The sequence below is a fragment of the Aristolochia californica genome, unplaced genomic scaffold, assembly GCF_029961685.1.
Source record: "Aristolochia californica isolate CCGP_79_NKW_82.1479 unplaced genomic scaffold, dmAriCali1.0.hap1 SCAF_12, whole genome shotgun sequence".
Classification (NCBI taxonomy): domain Eukaryota; kingdom Viridiplantae; phylum Streptophyta; class Magnoliopsida; order Piperales; family Aristolochiaceae; genus Aristolochia; species Aristolochia californica.
Window position 1 is genome coordinate 21,694,385 of NW_027181793.1, and position 12,744 is coordinate 21,707,128.

General features: G+C 38.3%; 1 protein-coding gene across 1 annotated transcript; it reads right to left on the bottom strand.

Moving 5' to 3' along the window:
• LOC137945512 (probable cellulose synthase A catalytic subunit 1 [UDP-forming]) lies at positions 1 to 10,732 on the bottom strand. The gene is made up of 14 exons (XM_068791437.1): positions 10,433 to 10,732; positions 9,127 to 9,322; positions 8,789 to 8,973; positions 7,769 to 7,892; positions 7,476 to 7,662; positions 6,906 to 7,172; positions 6,445 to 6,790; positions 6,078 to 6,215; positions 5,854 to 5,979; positions 5,541 to 5,753; positions 5,192 to 5,456; positions 4,023 to 4,219; positions 3,592 to 3,942; positions 1 to 1,022 (listed from the first exon to the last, which is right to left on the bottom strand). The coding sequence occupies exons 1-14, from the start codon at positions 10,511 to 10,513 to the stop codon at positions 438 to 440; spliced, it is 3,261 nt and encodes a 1,086-aa protein (XP_068647538.1). The 5' UTR covers positions 10,514 to 10,732; the 3' UTR covers positions 1 to 437.
• Positions 10,733 to 12,744: the final 2,012 nt, after the last annotated feature.

A 12,744-nucleotide genomic window follows, 5' to 3' on the forward strand; every position in this document is an offset into this window, starting at 1 on the left:
TCTATCAAGCAACAATAAATGAATTCAAGTCCAATTCGTAACAGTACAATAAAAAAGTACATAAAGATAATAAACAGGTAATGTTTTCAAACCCTGCAAAGCTGATTGTGACCACCACGATACATGTCAGTCCATCTCCTACGGATTACATATGTTGAGACGACTCCAAATGTCTTTTAACAGCAAAAATAAAACGAGAACAACCTAAATAATATTCTCATAAAGCTCCAGAAGAAAATTATAAATCAACGTGGCTTCGAAAAGAGATTCAAATGTCCTCCCTTCTCCGAAATGATCCCACCGACTCTTCAATCTTCCTCTGATAATTCATTTCTCTCAATAGGCTGCTTGTTTCCTTCCCTTCCTTTATATCTTTTTTGCTATTTACACAAATTAGCTGAAAGAGCAGTACCTTACAGGAAAAAAACCTCTTCCAACTAGCAGGTGATACCGCATTGGCCTGAAGAAGCTTTTTGGGTAGAGGAGGTGAAAGGATCAATGCGGACCCAAAGTAAGGAGAAGATGGAAGCAAGGAGGATAGACCAAACAATAACAATGGTGGGTGTACGATTCTGCCGGCCCAATAGACCTTTGAGGAAAGGATAGAGATGGACAATAACCCATATGGCAAAGAAAAGCTTCCCAAATAAAGGTCCCCAGGACTGGTAACCGCTATTGATGGCATAAGACACACCTGCTACAATGCCAACCAAGTTCACAACCAGTACTGTTGTTGGAGGTATCAAAAGTGTCGTCCACTTGAAAACATATAGCTCTGCAAAGTCCCCATCTTCATCAGATGCTTTGGATGTAACTGTGAAATTGGTATCAATGCCTGCAAGGACCTTCAGCAATCCTTGAAACACAGCAAAAAGATGAGCAGATGTGCCACCAATAACCCAAAATTGCTCATTCCTCCACCAATCCTCAATCCCTACTCCACTCCAGCGAAGTTCCAGAATTCCAGTTGCAAAAATTGATATGAAGAGCAGAATGAACCACATGCTCGCAAAGTTGCTTATCTGCAAACACAACACAGCAATTCCCAAAATTTCAAAAAATGAAGCACAAATAAGAAAAAAACTGTAACCCCAAGAAACCAACTTTTTTTTTAGTTGCTCGTATAAATGACATATAACTAATATTCAAAATATAGATAAAAGACAGATACCTCCTACCAATTGTTAGGAACTTCTGTAGCTTTACCATTTATTAGGGGTAAAAAGGTCATTTAATAATAATAATTAGGGTTATTCTCATCGAAGTATTTGAGTCCAAAATAATATGGAACATTCACTTCTTTATGGAATCTTTCCCAACAATTAGACTTTCAAAATACTATTTTATTCCTATGAAACAGTAAAACTACCAGAGTTACAACAATACTAAAACATACTAGGACAACAAACCCAACCATCTGTATGCATAAAGACATGAAAAACCATTTCATGTGATTTCCGATGAGATAAGAAAAAATAAAATCACAAAGAAAGACATCAACTTTCCCACAAAATGGAAATATACACATTTCTTGCTCAAATAGAAAAGATACAAGCATAAATTTTCTTATTTTTCCTTTTTCTTAGTGTGTGTGTGTGTGTGTGTGTGTCATACAACTTAATGATAACATACCAGTTGATACAGAGGGTTCAGGAATTTGGAAAGGACCCACATGCAAATGGAGACCTCAAGAGATTGTATTAAACAGTTTTCGTATTCAGAGGAAGACGATAAAAGGCAAAGCAGAGACCACAATAGTTGAGACCAGGGCTTTCAACTTGCCAAATCGACCTGCAACTCGGCTAGGGCGACTCAGATTCAGATCAGGGGGTCAGATCAACCCTTCTATTTTGGGAAGTCACCCCTGACTCAACTAAGTCCAGCTACTACACATGTGAGTCACAATCCGAAGTTGGGCAACCCGACCTGGTTTTCAGGTGCCTGAGTCGATTCCCAAGTTCAGGATGAAAAACACTAGTTGTGACATTGTGATCCCACCTAAGCCACAGCTTAGTGGGTCGTAGCGTAGGCCGAATATTGGACAATAAAACATACAAAGGAATTTCAAGAGATTCACCTAAAAACCATGGTCGGATAGGCAATTTAGATTCCCATATTTTTTAGAATGCCCAAGATCTGGTCCTACACTCCTGCATACCCAGTCAGAAGTCTTTCCAGAATCCTCCCAACAGTCAATCATTGATTTGTAATACATAGCAAAAACTATTGCTCAGTAAGCAGACATAACTGCATCATGTAGCTCTTCCTCTAGTTGAGAGTGTTTCCAGGTCTTGTAAGAATTCTTTATGGTGCATAGGAAAGCATGAAGCTAAATGCAGATGCAAACACATTTTAGAATTATTCCCCAAATTTTCTCTCATTCTAATACAAGTTATGTTACAGGATCACCAAAACCACCTGTTGTTTGTGAGACATCATCCAGGTAAATGTCACTATTTTTTTTTTTTTATTTTTTTTTTTTTGAGTGGCAACCGGTGTTAGGACTGTTCTAGGAGCTTCCTCTCCCTTTATGTATGACTTTCCAAATGGTGACTAGAAGTAGAAGTCCAACACCAACTGTGGGTGTGGAAGATCCTAAGTTTATTGTTGAGAAGAGAACCAACCCAACTGCAACTATAATTCTAAGCAAGCCTGGTTCCACTTTAATTTCATGCCACTTCATTCCATTTCTCCAGCCCATTGTCTGCTTCATTGGGCTTGAAAAGTGTGAGTGAGACAAAAAGTGTTTTGTAACTGCCTTTTTGCTGCGTCTCTCGAGCCTTCTATAGGCTATTCTTCAGCTGTTGGTCTGAAATATCATAAGGTTACAGTTGAAAAAACGCCTCCTGACCTCAGCTAGTCATTTTTGGAAGAAACACTCGGCTGGTCATTTTTGTCAAAAAACACCCTTCAACAATGCTCTTACAGAGCTGTAAACATGTAAGGGTAATTTCATAACCCATTTTGACTAGCTGATGCCCACTCTTAATGCATTTGGTCTCGAACAAATTTGGGGTGTCCCAATAGCCATTCAATAACCGATTATCCATGGTTAACAGGTAAATAAATGACAAAAAACATTTAGAAACAAAAATTATAATAAAAATAATAAAATATGTGGAGATAGTAATTATTTAGCTAAATAATCTTTAGTATTAGATCATCCATTCTCTAAAGAAAGGTTCTTTTCTTACACGTATATGGGAGGGGTTTCAAAATTAAAAAAATCAACCTCTCCTTGTGACCAGGTAAAAGGGAAATCAGGTATGGAATAGCCTTCATACATACTCATCTCCTTTAATATGCTGTATGCAATAACACAGATAGTCTAACTAAATCCTTAAATCGCAAGTATTTTTTTCTCCATAAATACTAAGTAGACAGGTAGGACGACAGATATAACTAGATAAATTGTCAAATCTACCTTGCAACTTCTAACTATTTGAATTATACATACAAACCAAACCAACAGAGGCTCCATAATGCATGCATCACATTAGTTGTGCATGAGAACAACTCCAACTGGCAAATAATGCAAAAAGAACAACAGATGAAAACAGGAAAAAAAAAAAAAAACTAAAAGAGTCTAACCTCAGGAATGATGAATTTCCCAGTGAGAAGACACACAGCTGGAAGTATACAGTATGCAAGTAGAGGGATGGAGGTCAGAGGATAAACAATGGTATTGATGTAAGCAAGCCTTTCCAATAGCTTCAACCTCCCACTGTAACCATACCATATTGGACAGTGCCTGCTTAACAAAATCTCAACTGATCCGAGGGCCCATCGAAGCACTTGGTTCAGACGATCTGAAAGATTGATAGGTGCAGATCCCTTAAATGCCGGACGAGGAGGCATGCAATAGATGGATATCCATCCACGAGCATGCATCTTAAACCCAGTAAGAATATCTTCAGTCACAGACCCATATATCCACCCAATCTATGTCCAGAAGGAAAGAACAAACACTAATTATATTGTGAAAATTTAATAACTCATTCAGCTAAATGAATTTCCCTTACCTCTTTGCCCCACTCAGATTTGTCTTCATAGCCACAACTTATTACATGGATAGCTTCCTTTAGAAGTGTTGCTGGATTTGTAGAAGGTGGTATTCCTCCCTGCTCCATGAAGGTGGAAGCAATAAAAACAGATGATTGGCCAAACCGCTTCTCCAGGCTCTTCTGAGACATGAGCAGGGATCTCTCATCATCAAAACCTGTAAATAATATAGGAACTTTTAGAACAATGATACTAAACATCTTTTAATACATAAAATTTCATATAGGACCAGTAAATAGCAATAGAAAGGCATCTGCTGGCAGCATTAGATTTGGAGAAAGAAGCCTAAACTAGGTAAGCCAAAGTTCCTTGTGGGTAACAACTACAACAAGAGAGCATGAATATTGTTTTTTTTCTTTACTAATTTAGAAGACACAAAAAAAGTTATAGTCTAAACTACTACAGTAAGAAGGTTAGCAATACTGTAAGTTACAGTCCAGAGTACAACAGTTAAGAGGTTTGCAATATGTACCAGAAACCACAACTAACAGTAGCATTTCCTACCTAGTGGGAGCAGGAAGCTCAATCCTGGCTTAATTGAGCTCAATAAGAACATCAATGAAAAAAGGAACCGGAGAAAACAGTATGGTATGGAATCTTTTTCTTCAGGCACTGAATGCTGTGGTAACATGTCTTACAAACGGAGCTGACATGAACGAAGTGAAATGTGTAAAAAATTTACGTGTGCTTTTCTTTTCTGGTACACCACATGTAATCTTACAAATGGAGCTGACGTGAACAAAACAAAAAAGAGTAGAAAACTTAAGCATGCTTTTCTTTTCTGGAACACCACTTGTACTATCTTTTCTTTTTTAGAATAACCATGTGTACCATATCAACGAACTGCTACACATCACAGATATTGACATGTTACAAAATTTACAACATATAAAAAAACTGTTAATTATCAAAGCAAGAACATGAAGCCATGAATGCCTGATTACTGGAAGATCTTTTTTTTCATGAAAAGGATAATCATAAGATCTTGGTATCTTTATAGTAAGTTTATCACATAGAAGTAACATCAGGAAGAAGAAAGCCTTGTCTAGAATGGTCCTTAACAATCTTTATGGGTATGCTCTGTTCCAGACTGTTTTCATAAAAATAAAAGAAAAGGCTACTGGCATACCTTCCACCCCGTCTTCAATGTCTTCCATATTAAAGATAGGAATTGTGGATTCAGTTCTTCTGATCGCACGCTTCTTATCAATATACTTTTTGTTCGCACTGCTCCCTTTCTTTCTTGAACCACAGCAGCTCTTGATAATTATATTTGGTTCTAAGTCAGCCTCAGTGAGTACTGGATCATAACCATATAATGCTTGCCTATTAAAACAACAACCAGTACCCACATAAACCGGACCTTGGATGCCATCAAGCCCTTTCAAGTTGATCTGCAAAGCACAAGTCAATTATGAGGAAACCAGTTACCATCTAACCAGTATGAAAGAGATAAATGGTTCGGTTGAATATCCTACATCGAAGAAGACAATGTTGCGGTTGGCATATCGGTCATGCAGATCAATCCCATCAAATCTCTGAGGGAATTGAACATAACATGTTTTCTTTCCAAGGACAGGGTCCATCATGAAGCACATTGCTTCCCGAAGAGCTTTGCTGTTGTTGAAGTAGTGATCACAATCGACATTGAGAAGGTATGCACCATTGGTGAGAACTGCAGATACCCGAATCTGCATAACACCATAATGGCATATACATTATTCATGTTAAAAAGTTAATTCCACACTAGAAAAAACTGTTAATTAACCAAATTAAAATGTGGTTACCCACAAGAGCATTCATAGCTCCTGCTTTTTTATGGTGCTGAAAACCAGGGCGCTTCTCACGGGAAACATAGACAAGCCGAGGTAGTTCATTGCCATCTGTATCAAGGCCTCCACTATGGCCTAAGAAGACCTGTAATTTTCAATAAAAAAAAAGGAAGAGAATGACACAGTGAGCAACCTAGAGGAAACAGTGACAGATAAATAAATGATGTGTACAAGTTGTTTCACCTGGATCATTCCTGGATGATCTCTTGGATTATTTCCAGGCCATTGGGTCCCATCCTGCATAGTCCAGCCTTCCTCAGGGGTTTTCTGTGCTTTGGCAACAAGGGCATTGATACGGACTTTGAATTCTTCATACTCTCTCTGAAAAATTCCTACCGTTAGCAAGTTGATTAGATTTAGATATAATCATGATACTAGTCTTACACCTTATCGAAGGCTCAAAACACATATTTGAAAAGCTCAACAAGGATTTATTTTGGTTTTCTAGAAGCTTCAACAAACGAAATTAAACAAGACAATTTCTTGACTTGACCAACTGAACTAGTTCCTTGAACATCATATTCCTTTCATTGGCCAAATCCAAAAATACCTTCATTGCCCTGCGTTCCTTCACAAAAGAGGGCTGAATTTTATCTTTCAAATAATCAATCTTCTGAGCAAAGTAGAACTCGGGAGCCCTGGGCTCAATGTTGTACTTCTTGCAGAAGGGAACCCACTTCCTGGCAAACTCTGAGGTCTCAGAGAGAGCCTCAAAGGTCAACATGGCTGAACCATCATCTGAAACATAGCAAGAAACTTTGTCCACTGGGTAATCCACTGCAAGGATTGATAACACAGTGTTGGCAGTGACAAGAGGAGGTTCCTTAAGGGGATCCACTGTACTAACAAATATATCCACAGGAGCCAACTGTGACGGCTCTCCCTCTCTGTCATATCTGTGAATCAGAAATTATGTTAAACCAGATTCCAAAAGTTGCACTGTAGATACAAAATATTTTTTTTTCTTTGAAAATGGAAGATAAAAACATAATGATAACGAATATGACAAACCTTAAAGCAAGCCTGTCAAGATATGTCTCACGGTTGATAGGATACCATTTTGGGAACTGATCTAGGAGCCAGGACAGAGCGAACCAGATCTCACAAATAACGGACACTAGCCACAAGGGGTAAGCATCATTCACTGGATGTGTCACCCGGTATTGTAGGAAGAACCCTAAAATAATAAGCCGAAGTATGATCACGACACGGTAAGGGGTAAGGTGAGAGGAAGAAATAGGCACCACACGATTCAAAGGTTGGCGGGCATCATCAACCCTACAATGAAGATAGTTAGGCAAGATGTGTCAGTTAATACTCATAGATGAGAAGAAATATCAAGCAATCCTGACGCAAAAATCACACGTAACAACAAGAGGGATTGTGCAAACTAATAAAGTGAGTCCAAGAAAGAACATTGGTTATGGTCCTGTAGGCCCCAACCTAGAATGACTTTCTTATGATTGTAGACTTGGAATCATTTTCCACATACAAAGTTGGAATAATATTCCAAGAGCTCAAATCACTCATTTGCATAACCCCCACTTTATAACTGAAAAACAGGTACCACACAGATCATACATTTGGAGATCTTCACCGTTAGAACCAGTTCCTTCCAAATCTCCTTTTCCTTCAGCATATCTGCTTGTCATTTGCATCATGTTTTTATCCTGTTTGAGCTTCCAACCTTCAACCCTTTCCTTCCAGTCAACATTTCCAAGTCCATAAGCATTCAAGTCCTTGGAGGGGTCCACTATCCTCACTGGAACTGTAAACAAATATATTAAACTGTCAAACACTGGCCCGACAAGCCAATATTAGATGAATGAAGAGTTGATGAGAAAACCGATCAAATCTTAGTTCTTACACAATACCTGGCTGGCTTGGATCAACGTAAGGAAATGAATGGCCACGTTTTTCACCAGAGCTCAAAGGACCAGATTGTGTAGTACGCACAGATTGATTGTCAGGTATTCCATCAGGTATTTCTCCAGAGACCTGATAGGTTGCAGTTAGTAATAACAAAAGGTAGAATTTTAAAAATAAAATAAAAGCACTATTAGGTAACACTATACCCATTTTATAAGCATGTTCAATCTACATTAACTTAAAGATTTAAGTACGAGATTGGCTAATGCCAACTATATGATGAGACACAAGGGTGGCATGCCATCCAAGCATGTTAAACTGTCAGCACTACAAAAGCTTGAATGCAGGACTTCTTAATTTCACTTGTTTATCTTCTTCACCTCCTAATAGAACAGACACAGACAAAAAGTACAGGGTTCAAAATTTTCAGCTTCATAATGAAATACACCTATCAACCAAGTACAGAGTTCTAAAATTTCAACAGAAATTTTCTTATTGGGGTTTGGTCAGCCAGAAAATGATACTATGAATGAGATCATTAGGCAATTCCAACCTATCAGCAAACAATTTTTAATTAGGTAAAGAGAAGTTCAAGAAACTCGTTGTGGTTTAATGTTAGGATTCAGAGCCATTGATGTCGCCAGCTATCAGCTATATTGTTCAGGGTGTCCACTAGTGGCAACACAAATGTTCATGGTTTGGGAAACATCTGGTTAGCTGCCAAATGTTTCAGGAAAGGCTCCAACTCTGATCGGATCTCAAAAATTCAGTAACAGATGTTTACACAGCACAGACACTATCTTAGGTATATATAGCTCAGGAAAACTAACATTGACTATCCAATACACATTCCCATTGCAAACAATACTTCTGAAAATTTATTGAATTATGTCACTCATTTGCCCTTTCATGCTAGTGAGTCACATACTACGCTGATAGCTCAGAGCCACAGTCATACTCAGTCAGTCCTACCAGAATCAATAAAGCACAGAAGAAAGTATTCTTAGAAACCAGTACACACATACCGGATTTCCATTGGTAAGAAGTGGAATCGGGTCATGTCTTGAGGAAGATGACAAGTCAGCATCTTCCCCCTGCCCAAGTGCCCGCCACTGACGACTAGCCTTTCCACTGGCATGCTTGGAACTAAACTCATTCTCAAGGTCATCCACATCATCCTCTTCATCATCTCCATCCACTCGAGGGCTTCCTGAAAGTTCACTTAGAAGAGATTAGATGTCTGTAACTTGCATCAAAACCCATCTGTTATTTGCTTTAAAAGGTCAATATAAAAAAAGATGCATATGCTAACTCCAATTATTATTTTCCTTAAAAGGTAAATAAAATAGATGAATATGCAAACCTTTGTGCCTTTTGTATCTAGTTTTGCACTGAGGACAGGCCTGGTTGCCATCTTTTCGTTCATATTCATAGCAAGGGCGGCACACTGGGAAGGCACATTCATTACAAGCAACAAAGACATCACCAGTAGCTGTAAGCCCTACAGTGTCACCACAGATTTGACAAATTTGGCCATTCAGATGCTTCAGTGGCTTAGGCTGCATAGTCCACAAGTGAAAAAAATACATATTCATTAGAACTCCACAGTAGATGCAAGAGTTTCTTTCTAAAGCCTACATCTGTATCTTTGAATTGTAGGGGCAAGCTCAAAAGAAGCAACTTTTTTCATTTTCGAACAAATAGATCCCCAGAACAACATTAATTCCTAGCAGAAGAAAGGGATAACCAAGGACTACAAGTCCAATAACACAATTACGTCTTTGTTTAACAAGTCTTAGCCAGATATAAACAACTGCTAGAGAATAGAGACCCCCTAATGATACATGAAACAGTAACAGCTTCATGTAAATCCGGCCGAAAGGCCCAATAAAGCATGACTGAACTTCGTCACAAAATTGACAAAGCCACCAAGGTTTCTGTTTCGAGCATTAGAAACAATGAATTAGACAATGCGGCCATTTCGTGGCTAATAGATAATTCTTCATGATTTTAAAGCAGAAAAAAAAAACAGTTACGAAGCGACACATTTACCCAAATAGAATAGCCAATACGAAAGTATTTAACGTCTTTCCACCACAAAAAAATAGAAGATCTAGTACAAAATTCACAAGATCTATCCAGTAAAATAAAGGAATACTCAAAACGAGTCTACGAGTTTAAAATGAAAGAATCTCATAGTAACTAACCAGAAACATAAAAGACGAAAGTCACAGCTTCTGAGAAAGCCACAGATATAACAAATTGACAGAGGATGGATCTCCAAGTTCAGTATGTAGAACCGAATCAACTATCCAACCAAACAAGACATCGATAACTGTCTATCGTAGCAAGGTAAAGAAGCTAAACTGCTAGTGAATGGAGAAGCAGAGAGAAAAAGAGAATCGCCAGAAATCCCTGAAAAATACAAGAAGAAAGACATACATATTTTGAATAGCAAAAAAAATATAAATTGTGAGAAAACACACAACTTCAGACAATTTCGAGGAAAAAAATATAAGGAAGAAAGTCGAAAAAAGTTAAACAGACTATGATAACAACTTGAGATCTGATTCTAACACCAAAATCCCACCACGAGAATCAAAATTTAAGAAGCACAAGCCAACCAAATTCCAGATAGAACACCAACTATTATGAAATGGAATACAAACCCCATTTTCCCCTTCGTGGCGAATCCTCACGAACTCCTTTCGATTGTGAGAACCGGCGACCATTCCAGCATTTGCCTCCATGATTTAGTTGCCGATGCAGGAGGAAAATGGGAAATCGGAAAACCTCCTGCTTCCCCTCTTTTCCTGCTTATGGGAACAAAAATCAGCTGAAAATCAAATGAACACGGACGCCCCCCCCAACCACAGATCTAAATGTGAAATGCAGGAAAGAAGAGCCGAAGAGAGGACTGTGCCGCCCTCTTTGCTGGCTCATCCACGACTCATCCACGAGGTCCCTGTTCTCTCTCCACCTTTTTTTATATTGTTTCTTGTCTGCATTGTTAACTGTAGACTTCTAACTACCGTCTCAACCGGTCGTCTTTGTTCAGCTGTTCACAGCCTGTCAGGGATTCGTAACCGGGATTTCCCGGTAAACGATGTCGTGACGTTCGGGCAATACAATACCGCTGGATCTGTCGGTGCCATGCGGCCGTCGTTTTCACTTTTCCGCATGTGGCGACTCTTCGGTCATATCGCGCTCGGAAAACACGCGTTAATGTCGCCACTAGCCGGGAATCCGATCAACTCCGGCTACTGATGCCAAAAACCTAATCGTAGAACTGCTCTGAGAAGTGAGAAGCTGCTCTGTTGGTGTGAGAGATAAGGTGCCACAAGGGCGGCGGCGACGACGGCCAATTCATTTACAGACGACGATCGGAGTTTTGGTTAATTGTTAAGAGTAACTGATGTATAAGTTCTCTCTGCCTCAAGATTTGTTATTATATTAATGGTGCATGGGTTTGAAAACCGGATTGTGTTTGGTCGGGCGTCGATCCGTGTTGCAATGGAGATTCTCCGTTTCTTTCCCTAAACTGTAAAACAGCGCAGAGTGTCGGTCGAGGGTTGAGATTACTGGGGGAAAGCATTCAATCGGGGGGTCTTCGTCAAGATCCAACCACCGAATTTTAAATCATTCGGAATAAAAAATCATGACTAAATACTTAATGTTAATGTATTTACCTCGACTTTCACTTTTATGGCTGAATTGTCATAATAAATATTCGATTGTTTAAAGATTGAATCAACAACTTGAAGCCCATAAATGAAATTCTTTAACCAAATATCTTGCAAAGAGCTTCAAAACATGGAACAAACTTGACTTCCATAGTTGACATAGCAACTAGTGATTGTTCAAACTTTTCCAAGATACACTTCCTTAAGCTAACATGAAGATGTATCCCAATGTTGAATATTTAACTATCCCCAAGTTGTCACAACGTCTATAAATAATCATGAAGTTCTTGGTACCTTAACGATATCGCATGATATTATTTTTAGCTTGCTAATTATCCATAGGAGGATTACTCTAATATTTGTCCAAAATTCTTACTATAGATGCAACGTCAGTTTTGGTATAGACCTGAGCATACATAAGTCTTCCAACTGTTGAAGTATAAAAAATGTCATGCATTTGTTCCCTCGCAAGATCATTTCGAGGACATTGGTTCAAGCTGAACCAATCACCTTCAACAATGGGGTATATGGAATCTCTCAAATACCTTATTAATATAAGCTTCTAGAGATAATTTCAAGATACTTTGGGGTCATCTCTATAGATCTTAATGCCAATGACATAAAATGTCTCACCCATATATTTCATACTAAAATTTTGGGAGAAAAATTTTCACCTCGTGCAATAAATCCATATCATTTGTTGCATGCAAAATATTATCCACATATAAAACCAAAAAATATGATGTTACTTCTACTAAACTTGTGAGATATATATTGAAACATAATGTTCTCAACAAATCAAATGAAGAGATGATATTACGAAATTTTAAATACCACTAACGGAAGCTTGTAAACCAAATTATCTCCTTCACTCAAGGTAGACCCTTCAAGTTGACTCATTTAAGCCTCTTCCTCCAAATCACCATTGAGGAATATTATTTTTATAGTCATTCGATGTAAATCTAAATCAAAATGAGCAACCAAGGATATGATAACACAAAAGGAGTCTTTCATCGAAACAAGAGAGAGTGTCTCTTTATAATTGATCCCTTATTTCTATGTGAACCTTTTGGCTACAAGTTGAACCTTGTATCTCTTAATATTGCCTAATGAGTCTTTTTTTTAAGACTTATTTATATCCAATATTTTCTCCCGATTAGGCAACTCAACAAGGTCCTAGATTCTATTACTTGTCATAGAGTCTATCTCATCCTTCAGGGCATCAAACCATAACTTCGATTTACTACAGCTAACTATGAAAATGTCTTAGAGTCGGTTTCATCAGCAACATTATAGTA